This window comes from Pithys albifrons, chromosome 5 (assembly GCF_047495875.1).
Source record: "Pithys albifrons albifrons isolate INPA30051 chromosome 5, PitAlb_v1, whole genome shotgun sequence".
NCBI classification, from domain to species: Eukaryota; Metazoa; Chordata; class Aves; order Passeriformes; family Thamnophilidae; genus Pithys; species Pithys albifrons.
Window position 1 is genome coordinate 29,175,950 of NC_092462.1, and position 23,348 is coordinate 29,199,297.

The 23,348-nt window shown below is 44.3% G+C and overlaps 1 protein-coding gene across 3 annotated transcripts; it reads right to left on the bottom strand.

Moving 5' to 3' along the window:
* Positions 1-1,148: 1,148 nt before the first annotated feature.
* Positions 1,149-18,474, bottom strand: REST (RE1 silencing transcription factor). 3 transcript variants are annotated; one of them, XM_071556058.1, is made up of 4 exons: positions 18,395-18,474; positions 16,378-17,288; positions 9,512-9,595; positions 1,149-6,544 (listed from the first exon to the last, which is right to left on the bottom strand). In XM_071556058.1, the coding sequence occupies exons 2-4, from the start codon at positions 17,276-17,278 to the stop codon at positions 4,845-4,847; spliced, it is 2,685 nt and encodes an 894-aa protein (XP_071412159.1). In that variant the 5' UTR covers positions 17,279-17,288; positions 18,395-18,474; the 3' UTR covers positions 1,149-4,844. The 3 variants fall into 3 exon arrangements, with proteins under 3 accessions (XP_071412159.1, XP_071412160.1, XP_071412161.1); XM_071556059.1 differs by having other exon boundaries at positions 18,399-18,473; XM_071556060.1 differs by lacking the exon at positions 18,395-18,474 and adding an exon at positions 17,531-17,549.
* Positions 18,475-23,348: the final 4,874 nt, after the last annotated feature.

Below are 23,348 nucleotides of genomic sequence, written 5' to 3' on the forward strand. Positions count from 1 at the left end.
TCTCTATGCCATGGTCTTGCATCTCCTTTGCAGTCCATGGCCAGGCTTAGGTATAACTCCTGTTCCCTGTACTCACCATAAACTGCATACATGCTGCCTACAAAATTTCCAAGGGGAGCAATCCCAAACCCGCCCCTTACCCGGACACTGACAGCCCCTGCAACCCTGCAGCCCCCCAGGGCTAAGTCCTGTGGCGGTGGTGCACCCTGCTCTTTGTTGCTTGACTAACTACATGGCCCAGAACCCAATTTCCACTGTCAAAGATGATTGAGCATGGCCGGAGCATCACTTATGAGAAAACAATTGAACAGAGAAGACTAAAGCTCACTTGTTATGCCTTTAGGAGCATCCCAAATAATTCAAAGCTGCAGCAGCTGCATACACACTATTCCCTTAGGTTCATCAAATGTTGTTTGCCTTAATCCTTTAGAAATAGGAATTGTTCTGTGCTAGTAGGAGGTAAGAATGGCCAAGCCCCAGCAGCTAGGTTAGCATCCTGTGCTAGACCAGCTCAGGTTTTCTAAAATGCCCAGACTGGCAGAGAGATGAAATGTCACCCTTGCAGGTTATCCCAGGCTCCACAGCTCTCAAAACATTTTCAGCATCTATTTAGACAGTACTGTAGCCATAGGGATTATGGGTGATATAAATTTTTACAAATCTTCTGCTAATTCCCCAAGTGAGACTGAACCAGAGATCCCTCTGTAAAGCAGGACTAACTGCCACTTGCATTACCTCTGAAACTCACATTTACATTCCACAGCTTCTATCAAGTTGCATTCCTTCTCACATGGCAGGGAATATTGCCTTTCATGCCCACTGGGCCCATCCTCCCAAATCACAAACAGGTTCAGCATTGCATCTGAACCTTGTTTGAACACATGCAGCTCCCACCTTGTGCCCTTCCCTCACTGAAGTGGGCAGGGAAATGAAAATAGTATGTTGAAAAGGAAAAAGAACCTGTATCTGGAGCCATTGTCCCTGTCTACAGCCAAGTCTGCATGTGCACACACCTGGCATCTCTGTACTGGCTCCCCCAGACCCACCTGGCTGGTTTGAGGTCTTCAGTTCTGTCAGTGATGCTTACACTGCTCCTGCCTCTGGTTACAAATGGCTTCCATAACCATTAATAAGTGGAAGATAGAAGCTGCAGGTTCCTTAATAAAGTTTATTTAATCATAACTATGTTTAGGAAAATACACTTGTAAAGGTTAATATAACGCAATTTAGTTTAACTTTATACTACATTTTGGACAAAAGACTTCTTATACATGATTTAGGTAAAAACAGGATGTATGATCTGGCTCGTTTTACATCTATTACAAACGTAGAAAAGACTGTCATGCACTACAGTAGAGAGCATGAAAATTACCTTTGGTTTAATTCAGAGAATACAAGTATTGCACTGTAAAAGCATCAAACATGGTGCAACTAAACATCATAAACATGTTTCCATGCCAGCTTACAAAAGTTAGCTAGTGTAATTTTAGAGGGGGAAAAATATATGTACACATAAAACAATTCCATTAGCTGTTTGGATTCTGTTAATATCATATGCACGCCACATATTTACACAAACTGACGTTCAAGAAAACTCTTGAATGTGATACCTCTCAGCTATATTAAATCTGTTGAAATCAAGTACATTACTGTATCTTCACTGGTCTGTCAGCTGTTAAAACATTCTTCTTTAAATGACTAAAGTTCCAGCCTAGATCATCCAAATCCAGAAATAGCAATTACAATACCAGGGATTGTAAGTGCCTAGCTACCCATTTCTTGACTGTTTCTCAGGGCAGTTACTTTGAGTGTATAGATTCATACAGCAAAAGCCCAAAACACCACGTTATTCGACTGAGGGCTGGCAGTGTAGGGGTATCAGCGTGCTAATCCTTCCAACCACGTATTGGAGGCTGAACACTCATACAGGTACTATCGCCAAAAGACATAAGAACTCGAGCATTGGAAAACCCAACATCAAATAATTTAAGAATATTGAAAAAGACCAAAAACAAAAAAAAGGGCATTGTTTGAAAGGGGATACAGCAATGTAAGCCCACCATATATGGTGGGCTATCTGACCAGCACTCCCTCTCAAATATTCAGTATTAGCAGAGCTTAACTTTTTAGATACACATAATGCATTACATCCTTGCCTTTTTACTGTAACATAATCCCAAACCTTGCAGAGAATTCCAACACAGTTCTGCACCATTAGGTATTTCAGGGCATTGTTGATATAAAGAATCAACTTTTCTTCTTTTTAATATGTTAATAATTTATTTTCAGCTTGTCATCTTGTGGTTAAGAAAAACTGCCAAAGAGGAGCAGACTGTTGTCTTTGAAGAGTTCTTGTCAAATAGCACTGAAACCATGACCACTTCACAGAAATGTGCAGCACAGTATTTCAGAGAACCATCTTTGTTCTTATCTCAGAGAGTGATTTAGAGTCAGTCAACAGCATCATTTTCATTTAAAAACAACCCAGAAAATAATTACCAGGCCAGTCCACGAGTTTATTTGAACTTAGCTAAAGTCCTTGAAGTCTCTCGCAAGATGGCAAAGGCTCTTTGCAAGGATATGAAGGGAGCTATAAAACCTCTACACAGTACTGGAATTCCCAGCATCTACTCACATCACTCACAAATGGAGGCAACATTTATATATAAAGAAACACTATTATGAAGAAAAAAATACATCTAAGACTATTACAACTGGTAGTTTAGGAAAAAAAATCAACTAGGTTTATTTTCTTAATTTTAACATAAATATAGTTGCAACTTGATCTTGAGTTGACAATGATTGTCGCAGCCAAGGTAAGGATTGAACACTAGCTATGCAAACAAAAACTCACTATACATCATACAACTTATTTCTGTCATGAGGGATGAATTCCCTCTTAAATCTTTGGCCTCCAATTACCAATCTCTCCCAAAAAAGAAGCAATGTAGCATCGTTGCTCTCTATTCATTCAAGGTAGAGGGTTTCTTTGGAGGGGAAGATGCTGTGGCAACACCCAGTGAAGAATGGGGTTTATTCCAGTACTTAAACATTGAGAGTTATTTGCTGTAAAGTGCTCTGACAAATACTGTCTGAGCTCTTCAACTCCACTCTCCAAACAACACTCGCCTCCAAATTTGCTTCTTTGGAGCTGACAATCAGAGAAGCTGGCCCCAGCTGCTCCCACTGGAAAGGCAGCTAATGACCATCAGAAGAGTGCACAGAAGGGACATGGAGGGCTTTGCTGCTTCCCTGTTGGTTTGGATTTTGTTTACATTTTGCCACTGGTTGGCTACAAGCAGTACGTATGCAATCTCTCCAGGGTGTGTGTGCTAGAAATGAAATCTGTTTAGAATTAAAAACTCCTGGTATGACACGAAGACCTGAGATGACAATCTGATCATTACAAGTTTCTGTCTGCATGGAAGCAGGATGATTTTATTAAATGCAACTTGAATGAATAAGGAGCAGAAATCCCTAGAGTTTTTTAATGTCAGGTTTGTTGCTTACCAGTTGATTTATCTTTATTTGTTTTAGGGGTTTTTTTGTGTATGAGACGTTAGATTATATCAATGCTACTATTTTACTTTTTTTAAACTCATGACATTTGACTGCTGTCTGCCATGGAAATGAATAGGGAAAGGAAAAAAATAATTATCTGGACTTGCAGAATCTGAAGACTGTTTCCATTGAGAGTGATTATTTTCTTGTCCAAATTATAAATCAGATTTTATTATTCTGTATGTGTTATTCAAAATGTCAGAAGTGGCATTTCCTATAGAAGTGTTTTGAAATTGCATTGGTATCCTTTTGCTAGAGGACTATACAATTTTAAAGCCAGCTAAAAATATATAGCCAAGCAGTTCATAATTTCAGCAACTTCATACACAACTAATAACACCTCAGGAAAACAAGAAAATTTACAGTGAGGAGCATCACAGAAAACTGCCACATGGTAAGCAACAAGTCTGAATGTTTCCAAATAAAGAAGCTTATACATACAAAACCAAACATGCATATATAAAGTGTACATGTTCTGCACAAGCACTATTCCTAAAGGATTAAACTGCATAGGTAAAAATCAAAAACAATGTGCAATATTTTAAGCCCTTAAAGCACAATCAAAAAAAAAAAAGCAGAAATTAACAAACTTGCTCCCCCACAACAAAGCCAATTATCTATCAGTGATTAAGATATTAATCAAGACAGAGGTTCTCCAATCAAAAGTTAGAAGGACTACTCTCAAATTTTGGCTCATCATTCACGCTTAGGGGATCTGAAATGTACGTTCATAATTGTTATTAGCTTAAACAGTTATGTTCATCACTAGCCAACTTTGATTTCTTTTACAAAGTGCTCTTTATGTAATGGAAGCTATATTCGTGGTAGAAAAACTAACAAGTAGTTTAACATTTTGAACATCATGACACATCAAAAAGAGCTAAAAAAAATGGAGAAGGGAAAAGGGGAGAGGAAGAGTTGGCTGCTAGAACAAAAAACAACTAATGCCAGTAGCTCTATAAACATCCAACTTGTGTATTGCTAGCTCCAGTCTTGTTCCTAAAACTCAGTTTATGAAAGAACTGCATATGCTAATAGACTAGAAGCTTACACTGACTTTACAGGACACAACCTCATACACCCTACCTGCCTACTCTAATTAAGAGATCCAATAGTTAATGAATTCACCATTACACATAAAGTTGTCAAAAATATTTTCAACTTTAAAAAAAAAAGAAACCAATGCATACACTAAAGGAAACCATGCTTGAAAAAAAAATCTACAGTCTCTGTACATAAGCTGTGTAAGATCTTACACAAGACAATTCCCCAAACTGCTATTTCTATTCCTGCCCTTTTGCTGCCTTCTCAAGATAATACACATTAACTAGGTGCCGGTTGAGGTGCTTGCTGTATTCACCTTCATTTTTAAATGAGCGGTCACAAAAAATGCACACATAGTTCTCCCTGGCCACTGTGGTGTCTGGAGTTCCTTGTGATGTCTTTGGACTTGCTTCCTCTGGTACAGAGCGAGCACCATTTAATCCCGAGTCATCACTTCCTTCTGATATGTTGTCACTTATGTCGCTGCCTTCGTGGCTGTGGATGCCCTCATCCTCATCCATTTCCTGAGATTCATTCACTGCTGTGTTATCCCGAGGTAAGGCCAGAGCTACTTTAGGGCCTTGTGTACACCCTTCTGGGGGCACAGGTGCTGGCACAGCATCTGCTGCTGGCTCTGTTGCTGGCAGACATGTCTTGGTCAGGTCCATCAGGTCTGAGCTGCTCACAGTTTCTGCCACAGAGGTTTCCTCTGGCTCCTTCTCAGGTGCCAGATCTGGTACCACATCCATAGGCACATCCAAGCTTTTTGCAGAAGACACTGCATGGGAAGATTCCTCAGAGGAAGTGTCTTCCCCTGTGTCTGCCTGTCTCTCCTCCTCTTTTGAACCAGCAGTGTCTTCACTCTTTCCTGCTGCAGTAGGCATTTCTTGGTCCTTTATCTCAGCCTCTGTGTTTGCATCCTGAGCTGGCAGACAAAGCTGTCCTGGATCTTGGATGCAGTCTCCTTTAGGATCAGTGCTCTCACCCTTGAGAGCATGACCACCACTGTTGTTTAATGCCACCGTGTCAGTGGGATTTTGCTCCTTCTGGTTACTGACCTCAGTGTTCAGCTTCACGCATCCATCTTCTTCTGTGATAGGATGTTCATCCGGCATCTCCTCTTCCTCAATCTTCTCCTGATCGACTTTACTGCTTTTTTTACTGTGCTTAATTTTCATAACTTTCTTTTTTCTGTTTTTCTTGGGGCAAAAAGTTTGCTTTTTAGGCTCCTCCTCTGGTACAACATCAGTTTTTTGAGCTTCCTGGCAGTCTTTGGGTTTAACTTCCACTTTCTTTTTCTTTTTTGTTGCTACTGAGGTATCATTTGCAGGCTCTTGCTTTGAGGAAGTTGCTTCAATCTCTGCCTTTCTTTTAACCTTCTTTGTTTTACATGTTTTCTCAGTACTTTTCTCAGTTTTAATATCTACCTCCTTGTTTTCTGAAGCTGATTTCCGACTTCTGGTTGTCACCTGGCCTGCAGAAACATTGCTTGTTGACTTCTTTTCCTTTGCTGAATTATCTTTTTTCTCCACCTTCACAATTTTCTCAGTTTTCTTTGCAGCTGAATCCCCTTTTGTTGGTTCCTTCTCCACTTTGTCATTACTGCTCTCCGAAAAGTCAGCTTCACTCTTTTTAGTCCGTAGCTTCACCTTCGAAACATCCATGGTGATGTCAGCACAATCAGGATGCCTGGATTTGATGTGATACTGCAAGTTACATTTTTTAGATGCTGCATAATCACAAACAGGACAGAGGAACTGGCGCGGATTGACGTGGAGCTCAACGTGCTTTTTGAAATTGCTACGGTCAGCCGTTTTGTAGTTACAGTGTGGGCAAATCAGAGGCTTTGGCCCATTGTGAACTTGCCTTGCGTGACGAGTCACTTCATGCTGGTTTGAGGCCACGTAGCTGCACTGATCACATTTGAATGGCTTCTCACCTAGGGAAGGAAGGACGGAAGGAATGACAGTGATTATTAAGCATGGGGGTTGGGGAGCATTCACTTCCCACTAATACAGATACAGAAATATGAAACTTGGAAAGAATAAAAAAAAATTATCCATGCGCCTTTAAAATTAAGCGAAGTTAACGTAAGAAATCCACAAGTCACAAACACATTCACGGGACACTAAGAACAAAATACAAGAAAAGAAAGAAGGGATGAGGGTTGGGAGGAAGGGGATCCAAAACCAAACAAGCAGTAACAACATCACAGGTTCTGGCTAGGCATACATACCGGCAGAGATCTCTCTACAGTAATATTAGCAAATGGAATCCATACCCAACTGGTCCATTGAATGCATTGTAGAAAAACGGAAATGTAACATTTGATAAATAGTTTCACACAAACGTTTCAAAAAGTCCAACTTTACACAGATTTAGCATAGTTCATGTTTGCATTGAAAAGAAAATAAGGGAAAAGACACTAGCAAAAACCTACGCACATGAAAGGGATGCCTGGATAATCTTTACCTCTGAAAAAATTCAGTTCACTGTTTTGGTGTCTAAAACACGATGCACTGGCTGCAGGCTACTTTTGGCAAGCCAACCAAATGCAGCCTAAAGCCATTACGTTACTACTGAACTCTGCATTTACAGTTGTACAATGACCCTTGTAGAAGGGTTCCTGAAATGTTCTGCTTAATGCTTGCCACTGCAGCACTTACACATCACAGCAAATAGAAAAAACACTTCTAGTGCAACAGCTCAAGTCCAGAAAAACGCTGAGAGTCTGAGAGGATCTGTGCATGTGCTGAGGAGTTTGGGATGCTCCTGAGCTCTGAACCAGCACCTCAAAACTGACCTGCAGAACTAACATATACCACATCTTCAGTAAGCTGAAAATCCACTTCAGTCCCTTCAGCTCATGGTACAAAGTGCTTTTCCCACCCCTGCAACCCACTGTCCTGACACTGCCCATACTCAAACTGCTCCTCTGCAGCGTGACTCAGGAGCCCAGACAGTCTGCAGTGAAATCTGGTGCCTATTCATGTGTTAGCCACAGGGCTGATCTACAACACCTTCAAAAACTCTAGAAAAAGCTGGGCAGGAAGGATAGGGACAGTTGTTTAAGAGTTCAAACTGTTTCATGTCTGCCTGCATCGTGCCTTATTATTTAAAGAAGAACTACTTTATTTCCCTCTCTCCCCACTTTACCTCCTTCTTTTTTTCCCTTCACTTCTTGGTGACATTTTCCACAAGTTTAAGCTTGAAGTGCTTATTGCTCATCCTTCCTCCAAGTATGGAGCCTTTATCGCCTACACTTCAAGGAACAGTTCTGTGTAACATGCAGTGAGGACAAGAACAGCCTCTCCCTTATATACACATGAACAAACTGTTCTAAGTGCAGAGAGCACTCGAGGTAGCTGCAACAGGGTAACTCAACCATAGTGTCCATCACCTCTGAATCCAGGGGTTTTATTGCACAAGTGAAATGACATGTACCAAGATGGCTAAAAAAACTGTTGTGAATCAGGCTCCAAACCACTGTCAATTGCTGTCTGACATAGCAAGAAAGCTACAGCACCATTAGCCTTAAAAGGCCAGCCTGTGAACTGCAGGAACCCAGAAATTGCCACAGAAAAGGTTCAGCTGCCTAGGCAATGCAGCAAAACATGCAATGGAATTTAAGAGAGCTAGTAATACAACCCTCCTGATACCCAAAGTCATGCCCTCCCTCTCAGACCTTTGAGGCAAGGATCACAGGCATACTTCCTCTGGATTTGAGACTTCCTTGCACAGAACAAGAGGATAGTAATACATTCATGACATGGTTTCCAGGTTCAGTATTGACCGAATCATTTGCAAATTTGGTCTGGCTGAAGCAGAGTTTTAGCCAAAAATGGTTTTTGTTTCTGTAAGCAGAATACTGCATTCACAAAATTCTCAAACCAAAATACTGACACGTCATTTTAAAGCTGGCTATTTTTCAATGGTCCCAAGCCCCACTTCCACTACAGTTAAAATTGCCTGCCTCCTGATTTCAATTAAAAGCCTCATCTTTTTGAAATTGAAACACTTACTGTTCAGGAGATTTTCACTCTTGTTTGCTAGCATTAGGAATTCACCTAGGTCTGGTCAATTCATATTTCAGCAAAACAAAAGCACAGGCTGAGATCTACCTGAACTCCCCCGTGAGAGTTCATAAAGGGTAACTGTGCTTGTGTCTATGGCATCATACTCACAAAAATGCTCTTAATTCATTCAAACAGATTTGCAAGAAAACTAGAACAGATGCTTGTAACCTCAGAGTTCATGACCAGTAACAGACAATAAAGGCTAGTGAAAATTGCTAGTTTGACTTTTAGTGCCACCACAAGACTGAGTCACTCGTGAACAACCTCTGAGATTGCCCATTCTCCTCTGTGTCTCCTTGACACAAGAAGACACTAATTTACATCACTGTGGCACACTAAGCAAAAGCTAAGGGTTCTCTCAGAATTCCAGACATCACAGAGGAGACTCCCAGCTACTCAAAATTCTCCCAGCTTCACCGATTTGAACTCAGCTATGGGAGCATATAGAAGACAAGAATTTGTTCCTGTATCATGACAATGCTGTATTTATTACTAGATTACTAGTACTACTACAGCACCTCTATCAACCTCAGAATACATCTTGGAAAGTAAAAGGGAAAGAAAAAGATATATTCCCATTATCACTTTTATTAATGACACAGCATTTCCTTAGCAAGTAAAGACGTTCCCCATCAAAAGAGGAGCTAAAGCTCAGGCCATGATGAATGAGATGGCATCTCACACAGAACTGAGCAGCCTGCTCTAGGTGGCCCTGCTGGGGCAAAGGCCTGAACCAGATGACCTCCAGAGGTCCTTTCCAACTTCAACAATGCCTGATGCAGTGAACCACCCCCTTTTCCTCAGTCCCGCTTCTGCCGCGCCTTACCAACCTGAGTGGGTGCGCATGTGCCTGGTTAAATGAGTCTTCTGAGAGCTGGAATAAGGACACATGGCACACTGATAGGGTCGCTCTCCTGCAAAAAGAAACAGCAAATTAGTTACTGAAACACAGCAGATTCCCAGACTTGGTTACCAAGCCACACGTGAGGCTGTCAAGTTGTATTTGAGGGCAAGTTATCTCTCAGCAAAAGGACACAGTGAGAATCTTATGCCCAAACTGGACCAGCACAACATGTCATGCCGTATGAATGAGGATAATAACAGGGAAAAATACGAAGGAAGTGCATCCTAATGTCCACCTGCAGTTGACAGTAAACTTGGGCAAAATGTGATGAGGACAGACACCACTAAGAAGCCTTAAGCCATCAGATCTGACTTTCCTAGAGTGTTTTCTCTCTGCACACAGAAAATGCACAAGATACAAATCCTGTAAGAAACGAAGTATGTTCTTGTTTCACATTACACCTTACCTGAAACCTCAGTGTTTAATTTGGATTAAGATGGGGTACAACCATCCGATCAGCGGACGTGCATTTCCCAGAACGCAAGCACAGACAGACCTTCAAAGTTTTACTGGCAGAGTGAAATTAGCTTGCAGCATGGAAAACCATAACGCCCTGCTGAGTCAAACTATGCTGCTAACAAAAGCTTAAGTGTGGCAGCAATACCTATTTTGAAGACTCAAAACCCTCTGCATGAAGAGTTATTGGCTCTGGAGAATTAATGGAAACTAACCTGTCATAAATTATATCTTGATAAGGGAGAGTTAGCATGTAATTGTACCTAAAAATTGTATCAGTGCAATGATACTTGAAAATCCTTTTCAGTTGAAGGCAAGCTTCAAACAAAGGCAGACAGTTTAAGAATTATTATTTGTTACGCAGGCCCAGAGAAGTACCAGAGGTGTTTGCCCCAAACTACTAGCACAGACCAGAGACCTAGGCAGCCTTGTCTTCACTACAAGTTGTAAAAACACTTTTTAGTCTCAGGTGGACACCTCCAACAGAAGAGAGGAGTGAAGCTGGAAAGGGAAAAGGAAGTTACTTGATTGCAACGTATTTATTCCAGCCATAGTCAGAATTACACTACAGCACTTTGCTACATTTGCTACATATGAAGCATTCAATCCAGGTGCCCTCTAAATCAGAGAGACGTGGACATCCACAGAAGCCCTGCATACAGGCTGTGTGTTCACTTTCAGAGCCATCTGCAGCAGCAAAAACCCACATCTACCAGTATAGGATCTGAGGCTACACTGCAGGCCTGTACCAAAATAGCAGTAGAAGAGGTCTTTGTAATAGAGTTTAATCTCACGTTTCTTCGTCCCAGCAAACATTTAGACTATAGTTCTTGATTAGATCAGCAGTTTAAAAGTAAATTCACCCTAACAACCACAACTTCCGTCCCTTTCCAATTAAAACAAGGTAGGAGATTGGTGCAATACACACAGTAAGATTAAGTCACGCATAAAGGAGGGGTAGTCCTTTTGTTATAAATGGTTTTGTTTTTAAATTACTCCTTACAATTAGAAAATACATGTCCAAATGTCCTGGAATATTCAGTCACATCTTCTTCCTATTAACGGAAATTTCACATCTGTAAAGTTACCCACATTAGGAATGTGCAAAAGGTTTTCCTTTATGCCCTTTTTTACATAGGGCACAGTAACAAAACATTAGATTTAGGTATGATGAACACAACTAATTTAAAATGTGTTATTCCCACTTGAGAATTAAATGCATGACTGTGCTGGTTTAAAGGTAAACCAGTGGGAGAAATGCACCAAACTCAAGAGAGATTATAAATCAGAGTTACAATTTACTAAAAAGATTACAATAAATATAATGATACCGAGAAAAACTGGTTTTAACCCACAAAGATCAGAAGTGTAAACCAGCACCTGGGAACACAAACAGAATGGTGTTTGTTAGCCCCTGTGCTGAGCGCCACGTGGTCCTCCTGAGTGCGAAGTAAAAGAAAAGGAACCTGTTGGTGAGGATGATGGTCACAGTCTTGTTGAGAGTGGCAGTCGCAGTCCTGTTGAGGTCCTGGTCCTCCTCTGGGTCCAATGAGTGGCACCACAAGTCCCAAAACCCCAATATTATATATGCTCAGGTTCAGGTGGGAATGCCCAGTGCCTCCCCAAGGATGAGGAGTTTCACAATGGCTGATTTAACTCTGTGAGTCATGGGGTATTTTTGGAATCTTAGTCTAGGTCATTGCAGCTGCCTGTTGTGCCAGTCCCTAATGGCCCATTAGCAGAGATGACCCCTCAGGCTGGGTGTGAAGGTGCTAATGCCTCCCCAGAGGAGGGTTACCACAGCTGAGTCCTTGGTGTGACCGACAGAAACATTCCCATGCCTCGCAGGGTTCCTCAACACCCAGCTTGTAGCTGGAGGTGTCAGGTGTGCCCTGGGCAGCTGCTGCAAATGGTCCATTATTAACAGTTCATCAGAAATGACAGAGAGAGTGTAGAATACACAGTTTTGGTTATACCCACATAGTGAAAAACTACTCCTGGCCCCTGTAACTAGGACAACGACTACACTGTAAAAGCTGTTTTATAAAATACTGTTCCCCAAAAAGATTTATATTGTAATTTTACAAGCTCATTCATTATATGCAAACAAGCCATCAAAAAAAGTCTCCAGAAGACAATTACAGAATAAGCCCTCAACTAGCAAAAACTTAAGCATGAACTTAACTCTATGCAAATGAACAGGCAGACTGATATCAATCAGCAAATTTAAGATCATCTTCTTAAGGAAATATCTAGTCTGACCATTCAGGAGACTCTCTGGCAGTCACACTGCCGAGGCCAGACTGCTGGGACCAAAGCCCCTTCACAGCAGATGGCTGCGGTGAGCCAATAGGTGCTCTGCTTGACTCCCCACACACATCACACTCACATAAGGTTTCTTTACCAGCCTGACCCCAGATTTCCCATAGTAGAGTCTCGGGTGCCTCAGCAGTAACACAGCAACAGTCCAAGCAGGACCTCCAACAATGGAATCTCTGGGCTTTTATACCTTCACAATCTATCCACATGCAAGTCTTGCTCTTCCTCCTGGGTCTCCTGCTACTGTTCAGTCTATCAGGGTGTCCATCCACCTTTCTGGAATCACTGGTCTTCCTCTCCTTTGTTATCCAAAAGGTTGGCAGTTTCATGGCTTCTGTTGTGTCCCTCAGTGTCCATTCACCTGGATGACCTCACCAGTAAAGGGTTGGCAGTTCAAGGCCTCTTGGCCCTCTGGGCTCCCACCCTGAGCTCATTCTGCATCTCAAACTGTGGCCTGCAAACCGAGCTCCCTGCACCAAACATATTCCTCAACAGTCTCTTTATAAAGCCTTTTTAGCAATGCCATTATAAATTCTGTCTGTTTGAAACAAAACTGTTTCCATCAAACTTCCAACAGAGTGGCAAGAAAGAAACATTCCCTATGACAACGAAAATTAAAATATAAAACAAAAACCCACCAACAAAAACAAAAAATAGTCCAAAAATAGACATAGGATATTGTGACTGTCTGAAGCAGATGTTTTACTTATATAGCCCTGCAGATTATTTTCAATTAAGTTTTTTAGAAATTGCTTCTAACAAGTAAAACGGGGAAAAAAAAGGAAAGAGAACAATGCTGCACTGTCTTGGACATAATATAGCTCCAGGATCAGCACGTAAATCAAGTCAAAACTTGGTCTAAAAGGTCTAATGAGCACAAACGAGCCCAGGTAGATCTGTTCCTGACACGGAATCCTTTCTGCCCGAGTAACATAAGGACTGCTCTGAACACCTCCACCACATACTCCTGGGCAGCAGGCAGGCTCTTCCAGATGTAGCTTTCCCAGGTGACAAGCTTATGACCATCTGTACAGTCCTTGGAGCACCCCTCTCCCCAAGGTCCCTCACATTTGTCAGCAGCCTGCCACACAAACACTGTCACAAGCTGCAAGGTATCTTCCAGTACAGGGGGGGTTCTTGGACACCTGCTTTTCAACACAGGTGCAAGTAACAGGCAAGCAGATAAGCCTGCCTGCCTTCCTGTGGTCCTCAAATGTGCAGAGGAGAGGTAATTTTCCCAGTCATGCCAGGTATTAGCATACAGCCCCCTCCCCTGCTCCTGGCCATGTGCTCTGGCATTTGCATGTGTCCTTAGTAAGTCGATTCAGTTCACTAACCAGCAGGAAGCCAACCTGGGGAAGAGGGAAGGAGTATTTTACTGCCATTTTAGTGAGCTGAATCAACAAGTCCCAGGACACAGAGAAAACCAAGACTGCCTTTCTCCAGCGGTAACAGCAGAGCATTTGATCCTGTGAAACTCCACTCTGTACAGTCGGTGTTACAGAAAACTGTATGGCTCTAACACAGCAGAATCCAATTATCTGCAAGAAGGCATTTTCCCACACAAAAAAAGTCTGGTGAAGTACAAACAACAGGAGAGAAAGAAAAGTATCTATGCAAAATTATTTAACCTATTAGCAATCAGGAAACCAAAAAAAGAAACTATTCCAACTTTCTTCTTTAACATTCTGAACACATAAAATAGGAAGAAAATTATGTACATATGCATCCCATTCCTTTTTCCCTATAAATATTTTTTCTTAAGTTTTAAATGAAAACTATAATCCAAAGCTCTTTTCAGACAGTTTTTATTAAATTCAACACTGTTATGTGAACAGTCTGTAAGTACATTCGCCTATAAAATATCTGTGGTTGTTTTTTCAGGGGTTTTTGGGGAGGGTTTGTGCATTGCAGTTGTGTTTGTGTTTTTTAAGGCAACTTACTACACATTAGCATCAGCAGAAACTTTTAGCCTGGTGTATAAATATACCTGCCAGGAGCTTATTAATTCTTCTAGTACTCTTAACACTCTCCCCCACAAAATCCACGTCAGTGGAATCAGGGCACATTGCTAAAGCATCCTACTAACATATTTGAAAACTTTTTATCAAGTGAGAACTGCCTGAAAAACCTTAACTAAGTAGTTATGAAGTAGCAAAGAAACACCTACCAGGGTAGATCATTTCAGCTTAATTAAAATAATAAAAAGACAAGGCAAACCAAAGGACCAGAAACCCTGACTCCACCATTGTTTTTAAAGGAGAAATGAGGAACTGGATGTGCTCAATTTTTAAAAACTTTTAATACAGTTCACTGGTAAATTGGTCCAATGCAGTGATAACAGAGTGCTTCCTCAGCAAACATGCTTTCACGGTTAGTTCCTGTAAAACTCAACAAATGCTTTCAGAGATCAGAAAGGGGGACCTAATGTCATGTACAAACACAAGCAGGGATGAATTTAAAGTTGAGACAAATGTAAACCAGACAGGAACCACAGCACTGGCTCACAGCATTTGGCCATGAGTTCCCCACATGATTCATTTCAGTTTTTTCCTACTATTTTGCCATTTTTACCTGATCTCTTTCCTGTTATCTCCTGCAGCACACACAAATAAAACGAACTAGAGAACAAACCACACCATTTTCCTAATACCTCTCATAATCTTTGTTTACTTCTGTAGGACAAAAAGTATTTAGACAGGACCGATTTTTCATCTCATGGTATCCTCTGAACAACAGCACACGGCTCTTATTAAGTAGTATGTCTTAAAGTACTAAAAATCCCAGCAGACCCTCCCAGCCTGGACAAAGCAGATACTAAAGCAAGCTGATGAACAGAAACTTTTGCATACTTAAGCTTAAGCCCAGCCCCGAGGCTTTCAGAGTGCCCACCCCCTTCCAGACAGCTGCAGACAACTGAACCAAAGCCTCCAAACCATTCATGTCACTGCAGTGACAAAACATGACTTTAAAGGAGAAATTCCCCCGTGGCTTGCTCAGCCAGCATAACCTACAATAAAGGGGAAGTAAGTCAGATCAGCATGCCAGAGGATGGTTACCAAGTTTGTCCTTTCCTCAGAAAAGACCCGACATTGTGGTTATAAAAACTTTTGAGAAGCTGAAGTTGCAAAGAAGGTCTGAACTGCCCTCTCACTTCCACAAAAAGGATAAGGAAGCTAAGCAACTGTACCTCATGGTCCAAAGAGGTGAGATGGCCATGATGTCTCCCTTTGTAAGCTTCAGGACTCCCCATGCGAGAGGCTGCTGAGGCTCTCTGATGCATAGTGAGCTATTTCCTAAGTCACCTGTGATCCCAGCTCAGAGGACTGTCCTCTGATTCCACTTGGTACAAATCAGAGAAAAAAGGGGCCTCACACTGTTCCTTCCAATTACAAATTGAGGTTATGGTAAGTCAGGAAATCAGGCAGAAGACTCCCTCCATAGGCTTCCTATAGGGCAACAGATGTGTCTACTTTGGGCTACTGCAGTAATGCAGGCCCTAGAAAAAACCTCTGTATATTAAAAAGAAGTAAATCACTACTCATTTTTTCTAACTTTGTAGATGCTCGAGGGCTCCTCTGCATGTGTGTATCAGATCTTTCCTCTCTGTCATTACACTGGTCAAATTTCAGCTTGGTCTGAAAGTACCATTTTCAAAATTACGTTTAGGCACCTGCTTGTTTTGGTTCTAGAGCGCATCAGTTTTTCATGTTGTAGACCCTGGCAGTCATCACAGGCACACTTTATCATGCCCTTTTCAAAAAAACTGGCTTAAAATTACTGAATAGGATGCTCTTCATCTCCCCTTCGGCACCTGACATTTCCTCAGTCCTCTAGGACTGCAGTCTGGAGCTCAAACTGAATTCCACAAGGCTGTAACCTGGTAGCACTGAGAGAGCCAGAAGCTTTATGAGGATGGAACAAACTTTGCAAAAAGAAAACTCTGCTTGCTTCATTCATCACAGATTTCTCAGTGGTCTTAACTGCACCTCAATCAAAAAGATATTAAAGACTTACCTGTGTGAGTTCGAATATGTTGAATATAATTGTTCTTCCTGTCTGAAAAATAGGAGCACTCTGAGCAGGTATACACTTTCCTGGGGAAATGATTTCTTAGGTGTTTCTTCCAGTGATATTCACTGACGGTAGTGTAAGTGCATATGGTACACTTGTAGACTCTCTCATTTTCCCCTGCTTTGTTGTGGTGCTTCAAGTGAGCCAGATAGTGATCATATCTGTTAGTGTTATAGCCACAGCGATCACAGCGGATTGGGCCCTTAGAGAAATCCACCTCTTCTGCAGTGCAAGAATCAGACTCTTTAACCTGTGCTTGCTTTTCTGCATTTTCTTCCACAAAAAATTTCTTAGCACTGTGAACCCTGATATGATGCACAAACTCCTCTTCAGACTCTGCCTCATACTGACAAGGCTTACAACGGAATGGCTTGCTCTTCGAGCTCTTACACTTGTCCTCTGTGCTTTCTGGAGTACTTGGTGCTTCCAATGAGACATCTTTGTCCACACTGGGTGGCTTAGGAGGGGAACAAGCAGCTGCACCTTGGGTTTCCACATTAGGAACTTCGAGGGAGCTTAATTCCACATTTTCAGGTGCCTCACGGTCACTCTCTGCAGCCTGGGTATCTTCCATACCATCTCCATCACTATCTGAGAAGTTGCTGTCCCCCACTGTTGTCAGTTCTGCCATCTGTCTCTCTTCTCCAACCAGGTAATCGCAGCAGTTGCCATTAACTTCTCCCGTCAAGGCCACATTTGCCAACATAATAAGCTGAGGAGCTGCCAGCTCAGCTTTAGAGAGGTCCTGTAAGTCATACATGTCACTAGACAATGCCATGCCAATACTAGTACTGCCAGGAAAGAGGCTGTTCCCACCAGACTGTCCCAGCACTTGAGTTGCCATGGCAGTAATTCTGTTGGAAGAGAAAAGGAACACCTGTAAGCACCCAAGTGTGGAAAATCCTGTGTATTGTCCAAGCAGTCCTTCACTGAACACCAGAACATTAAACCTTTTTGCTGAGGCACTGTGGCAGCAGGAAGCAGAACTCGGGTGATGCTGCCACAGACATCACTCAGCCTCGGGGAAGGTGGGGGGTCTTTTTCCTCGGCCGAAGGGGGTGTTTGGCTCTTCCCTACGTGTGGTGTAGGAACCTACCGTGTCGGGGACGGGTGGGGGGCGCTGAGAGAGGGGTCCCAGGGCCCAGCTGGGGTTTTGGGCCGGCGAATGACTCCGGGCCGGGCCGGGCCCCGCGGCTCTCGCCACGCCAGACACCGGGGCGGCGCAGGGTCGATGGCCGGGCCCCTCCGAGTGCCCCTGTCCGGCCGCCGCCCGCCCGAAGGGCCTCGACGGGTCAAAGGCCGCCAACAAAGGGGGGCGGCCCGGCCCTGCCGCGACCTCCTCGCGGCCCAGCGCACATCCGCCGGGGAAGCCAGGCCGGGCCGTGCCCCCGCCACCCTCCCTCCCTGCCTGCCTGCCAGGCATGCGGCCATTTTCTGCCTGCCCACACAAAGCGCCCTCCCCGCGCCGCCCCCGGCCCGCCCGCCGCCGCCGGGGGGGCCTGGCCGAGCACGGCCGCTCCGCCGCTCCCCCGAGGGGACGCCCGGCTTCCTCCTCCCCCCGCGGCGGGCAGGGCAGGGCAGGGCAGCGGCGCCGGTGCTGGGGCGCGGGGCGGAGGAAGCGCCTCGGTACCGGCAAGGTCACGGCGGCCGCGCCCACCCAGTGCCCCACAGCCGGATGGGGGAGCGAGCAGCGCCCCGGGCCTCCGCCCGAGCCCAGGGCCTGTGGCTGCGCCCGGCCCGGCCCGGCCGGCGGTGACTTCGCCTTCCGGCGGCGGCGGGGCCCGGCGAGCGCCCCCGCGGCCGGCGCGGCTCCTTAGCCGTGGTGCTGATCCCCCCGCGGCCCGGCCCGGCCGGCCACCCCCGCCCGCCCGCCGGCCGCAGATCAGCCCTGGACAGCGCCTCTCGCCCGGCTCGCGGCCCCCCCGTCCCGGCGCCGCCGGGCCCCGCCGCGCTCACTCACCCACCGGCGGCGCGGGGCCGCCCGGCCGCGCGGCTGCTGCGGGGCGGGGCGGGGCGGCGGGAGGCGCTGCTGGCGGCGGGCGGAGGCGCCCCCGCATTCCAGCACACAGCGCGCAGCGGCGGCGCCGCCCCGCCCGCCCCCGGCAGGAGGGGCCGGGCCCAGCGAGGTCACCCGGCAGCGGCAGAGCGCCAGGGGGAAGGGGCGTCCCGGCCGCCGCGACACCCTCCCGACGAGAGGAGCCGTGCCCAGGGGCAGAGCCGGCGGCTGCGGGGTTTGTCCGGGCCCGGCCCCCCTGCCTTGCGCTCCTTTGTCCCGTTCAGGGACAGTAATACTGAGCTCCCCAGCGCCAGGCGGTGCACGCGGTGTCGCCTTCACGAGGCGAGTCCAGAGAAGGGCGATGAAGCTTATGAAGGGACTGGAGCACAGGTCTTATGAGGAGCGGCCGAGTGGAGTTGGGGTTGTTTATTCCGAACGAAAGGAGGCTCAGGGGGGACCTTGTCACTCTCTACAGCTACCTGAAAGGAGGCATAGCCAGGTGGAGGTCCACCTTTTCTCTCAGGCAGCTAGTGGCAGGACAAGAGGACATACATAGTCTTAAGTTGCACCAGGAGAAGTTTAGGTTGGACATTTAGAGGAATTTCTTCACAGAAAGGGTGATTAGACATTGTAATGGGCTGACCAGAGTGGTTCCGGAAGGTGTTTAGGGAAAGACTGGACATGGCACTTGGTGCCATGGTCTACTTGACATGGTGGTGTTTGGTCATGTGTTGGACTCAATGATCTCAGAGGTCCTTTCCAACCTAATTGATTCTGTGATTCATTCTGCTCCACCATGGCATGGTCTAGGCCACTAAACTACCCAAATTGCTCTCAAAACATGAAGTGCCTCACACAATCACAGGATTCCAAACCTCCATAGTTGTTCCTTGTTTTTCCAAAACTCAGAAAATCCCCAATGAGTTGCTGTTGCAGAGCCCAGCTGTGCATTCGCTGGCTGTGGCAGGTCCCTGCAATGGAGAGCTGAAGAACAGCAGGCAGTCCTGCTCGTGTGACAATCCCAGTCCTAAATGAAGAACACAAATTTCCTAGTGGAGAACTTGGGCACTCGTGTGGCTATTCAACATGCATATCTGAAAAATTTTCTTGGCCCCAAAATTCCTCAGACTGAGCTGATTCATAAATCTCAAACCTTTCAACACAAGCTGAGTACCTAATGAGCTCCCATCACTGGGAGGCTGCGAAAACCTCTCTCCCCATGTCATTTGGCCAACTTCAAAGCGAGCTGTGCTGTACTGCTGGGCAGCAGGCAGGGCCAGCCTCCCCAGATGGCAAAGCAGAAATTTCTCCAAAGCTGGGGAAAGCAAATGGTTTTTTTCCCAGGTACAAAAACAACTGGAGAATGTGAACTATGTCAGGAATTGTTGGAGAAGCATAAAGATACTGTTGGATATTGAAATGGTGTATCTAAAAAGTATCTCTGATCTGTTCTTGTAACAACTTCCTCAGCCTGCACAGCAGAGGTTTGGCATGTGTGCGGGGTGTGCCTTGGCACCCTCCTTACTAATATGTCTTGGAGGGGTGTCCAGGAGGACCAGAATAGGGCCACAAAGGTGATCTCAGACAGGGCTGGAACACCTCTCCTATGCAGACAGGCTGAGTTAGAGTTCAGCATTAGGAAGAGAGGCCTCTGAGGAGACCTTATAGCACATTCCAGTACCTAAAGGGGGCTTATAAAAAGAGGGAGCAACCTTTTATACAGGTAGACAGGGATAGGACAAGGGACAACAGTTCTAAACAAACAGAGTTTTAGATTAGATGTTAGGAAGAACTTTACTCAGAGAGTGATAAGACACTGGAACATGTTGCACAGAGGAATTGTGCAGACCCTATTCCTGGAAGTGTTCAAGCCCAGGCTGAATGGGGCCCTAAACAACCTGATCTTGTGGGTGGCATCCCTGTCCATGGCAGGGGAGTTGGAACTGGATGATCTTTAAGGTCCCTTCCAACCCTAGCCTTCCTATGATCCAGGGTTCTGTTACAGGTACACATCATTACCCTTTGGTTTAAAATGCCACCATGGTTCTGTCACAAGTCAGTTCTTTGAATTTTATTTTCAGTATCTCATGAAGGCCAGCAGTGATTTGGGTTTTATGCTGGAGGGGTTTTAGTGTAAAAGTGACCTCTTGCAATGCTTTGGTGCTTTCTTACATGAAACATGGTCCTTCAGCTCTCAGCAAGCTACTGAGTAAACCTTGTCCAAGCACATAAATGACTTAAAAACCTAACTTACTTTTAATGAGGTCTCATTTTCTAAGTTGTTTTAAAGAAGTTTTGTTGTTTCCTACCTCTTCTGAAAAAAAAAAATGCCTTTTACATTTATAGAAGAGTTTCTTTCTTGTATATTTTACCCCCAAAGATTGGTTCATTAGCAGTTACACAAATGCCAGAAACACTTGCAAATCTTGCCAACTGGCTCTACTTCCACTTGGGTATTTCTGTTTCCCAAAGGCAAGCTTCTTTCTCCAGCCTTCACATATGCCTGCCTGTCATTTTCTTCATCCAGAAGAGGAATTCTGTAAAACAGGCATGTTATATTATCAATTTATATATATTTATATATGTTATGTTACAGATTTATTTGAAAGAGGTTGCCCTAAAACCTTAACCTGAGATCCCTTGCCTAAGCATCACAAAGTGTCTTTCCTCCTGCTTCACTGCTCTCATAGTTTGGAGCTGGGTGCTTGGACCACAGCTATGCTCTGGCATTAATACAGGCTACAGCTCTGAGCTACTCCTCAGGCAGAGAAACTTGAACACACGGGAGGATACACTCACATTAAAGCTTTGCCTTTCCAAAATACATGGATGCTACAGATTTAGACTACTTGGCTCTGAAAAATTGAATCAAACAGTAGTCCACCTTCTGTGAGTAGTTTCAGCATTGCCATTGCCTGCCCCTCTTCCTTCAGAACTTGCCTTATTTGCACATGGCTCTTTGCTCAACACTCCCCTTTTGCAAGGCCAACACAAAAGATGTGTTCACTGGTGAAAAGCTCCTTTGAGGTTCCAGTTGAACATTCCTCCTAAGTCAAGTCTGACCTGTCCACAAACCCCCTTAACTCTAGTGACTGTCCCATCAAATGTATTGGTTAAAACTCAAGTTACACCACTGTGCTGGTTTAAAGATGAACCAGCAGGGGAAATGAACTCACCACGAGAGAGAGATTATAAGTCAGACCTAAAATTTAATAATAATATTACAATAAAAACACTGACACAAAAGGGAAATTGCTTTCAACTCACAAAAACCCAGCAGTATAACCCAGTGTCCTGGGGGACAAACCCAAGGGGGTTTGTTTGCCCTTGTGCTGAGACCCCTGTGGCTCCCCCAAGTCCAGAGCAAAAGGAAATGAAAAACCTGTTGGTGTAGGCGAGGGCTGTGGTCTGGGCGAGAGCGGTGATCTCCTCCTGTCGAGGTCCTGCTGCTCCTCTGGATCAAACGAGAAGTTACCAAAGTCTTCTTACCCACAACTTATGTACCCTCAGGGAGCACCCAGTCCCTCCCCCTGGGCAGGGACTCACACAATGGGTGATTAACTCTGGGAGCCAGGGGGTATTGAACTGTTGATGGCCCATTAGCAGCTCCGGCCCTTCAGGCTGAGTGTGAAGGTGATAATGACTCCCTGGGCAGCTGCTGTAATGGCCCATTGACCTTGGGGAATGAATAGAGGGGGTAGAATACACAGCTTTGATCATCCCCACACAGGGTTAGCTGGTCCCTCCTGCTCAACTAGGACAACCACTCCTTAGCTGCACCAGAAGTCAAATGCTGGTAGTTGTCCAGCACTTTCCAAAAAAATTCCCCATGTGCACTCCAAGAAGCCTTAGCAGCACATGGAAGTGACTACATCAATTATTTTGTGATTGGGATGCTTTTTGAGCAGCCTAAATGTAGATAATTCTACAGTGAGTATGCATCATGAAAGAAATGATCCACATCAAATCCTGTAATATCTGCAAAAATGCAATAGTAAATAAAAACTTCTGCCAAAACAAGAAACGTGACATTAACACTCAGATGGATTGTTTCCATGCTGCATCAGCTGGGAAGCAGAGAGACTGAAACTACAGTTGTAATAGAAATCATTCTTCAATATTAACATCCATCTCTTACAAAAATAAAAGTGCTGCATTTAGAACTGTTAAAGCATTTTAGATGACTTGAAGTTCCTAAGGGAACTTCAGTTCTTTCCTTTGTGTATTATTTCACAATTGGATTTGACATAAGTGCCCTTTTAGGTTCATTGCCTGGAAGTGGGTTTCGTGCACTGTCTGGTTTTCCTCATAATGTTTTTTTTCTAGTGACCAGATTGCTTTGGCTTCTCTGAAAGCACCACTATCAATGTTATCTTTATAGTATTTTACTCTTTATCACTTCAAGAGAGATCTCTTTCACCTTTCAGAAACCAGTCTGACCAGATTTCTCAACTTCTGTACTCTGCAAGTATTCCAGTTTTCTGTAACTGTCTATGTTAATGTTGTTAATGTTGTAAAAATGTGTTTATGATTCCAGTGTTTGAAAAAGCTTAAATATTAATTGCTTCACTGCCTACAGGCTCTTGCTTTACCAATTCAATGTAGGCTCTGCTGAACTTCTAAAACACTATTCAGAGCCTCACACCATATATATATACTTTGCAGTATTGTTCTCTGAGAGGAATCTCTTTTGGTGCTAGTGGAGAAAAAGCATTGCTGTCTGGGTTTAAAACGGTCTCCATTTGTTTTGTTTTGCTTCATTTGCTCCTTACAAGACATCTCCTGTTTGACGGTCAGAATGGGCCAAAATTTCAAGCCCTATGCAGCATCATTTAAATCTCAGAAATTCTGGCTTTAATCCTTTTGAACAAGCTCGTTCTACATCTCATGATGCCAGGAATCTAATAAGCTGGGTTTT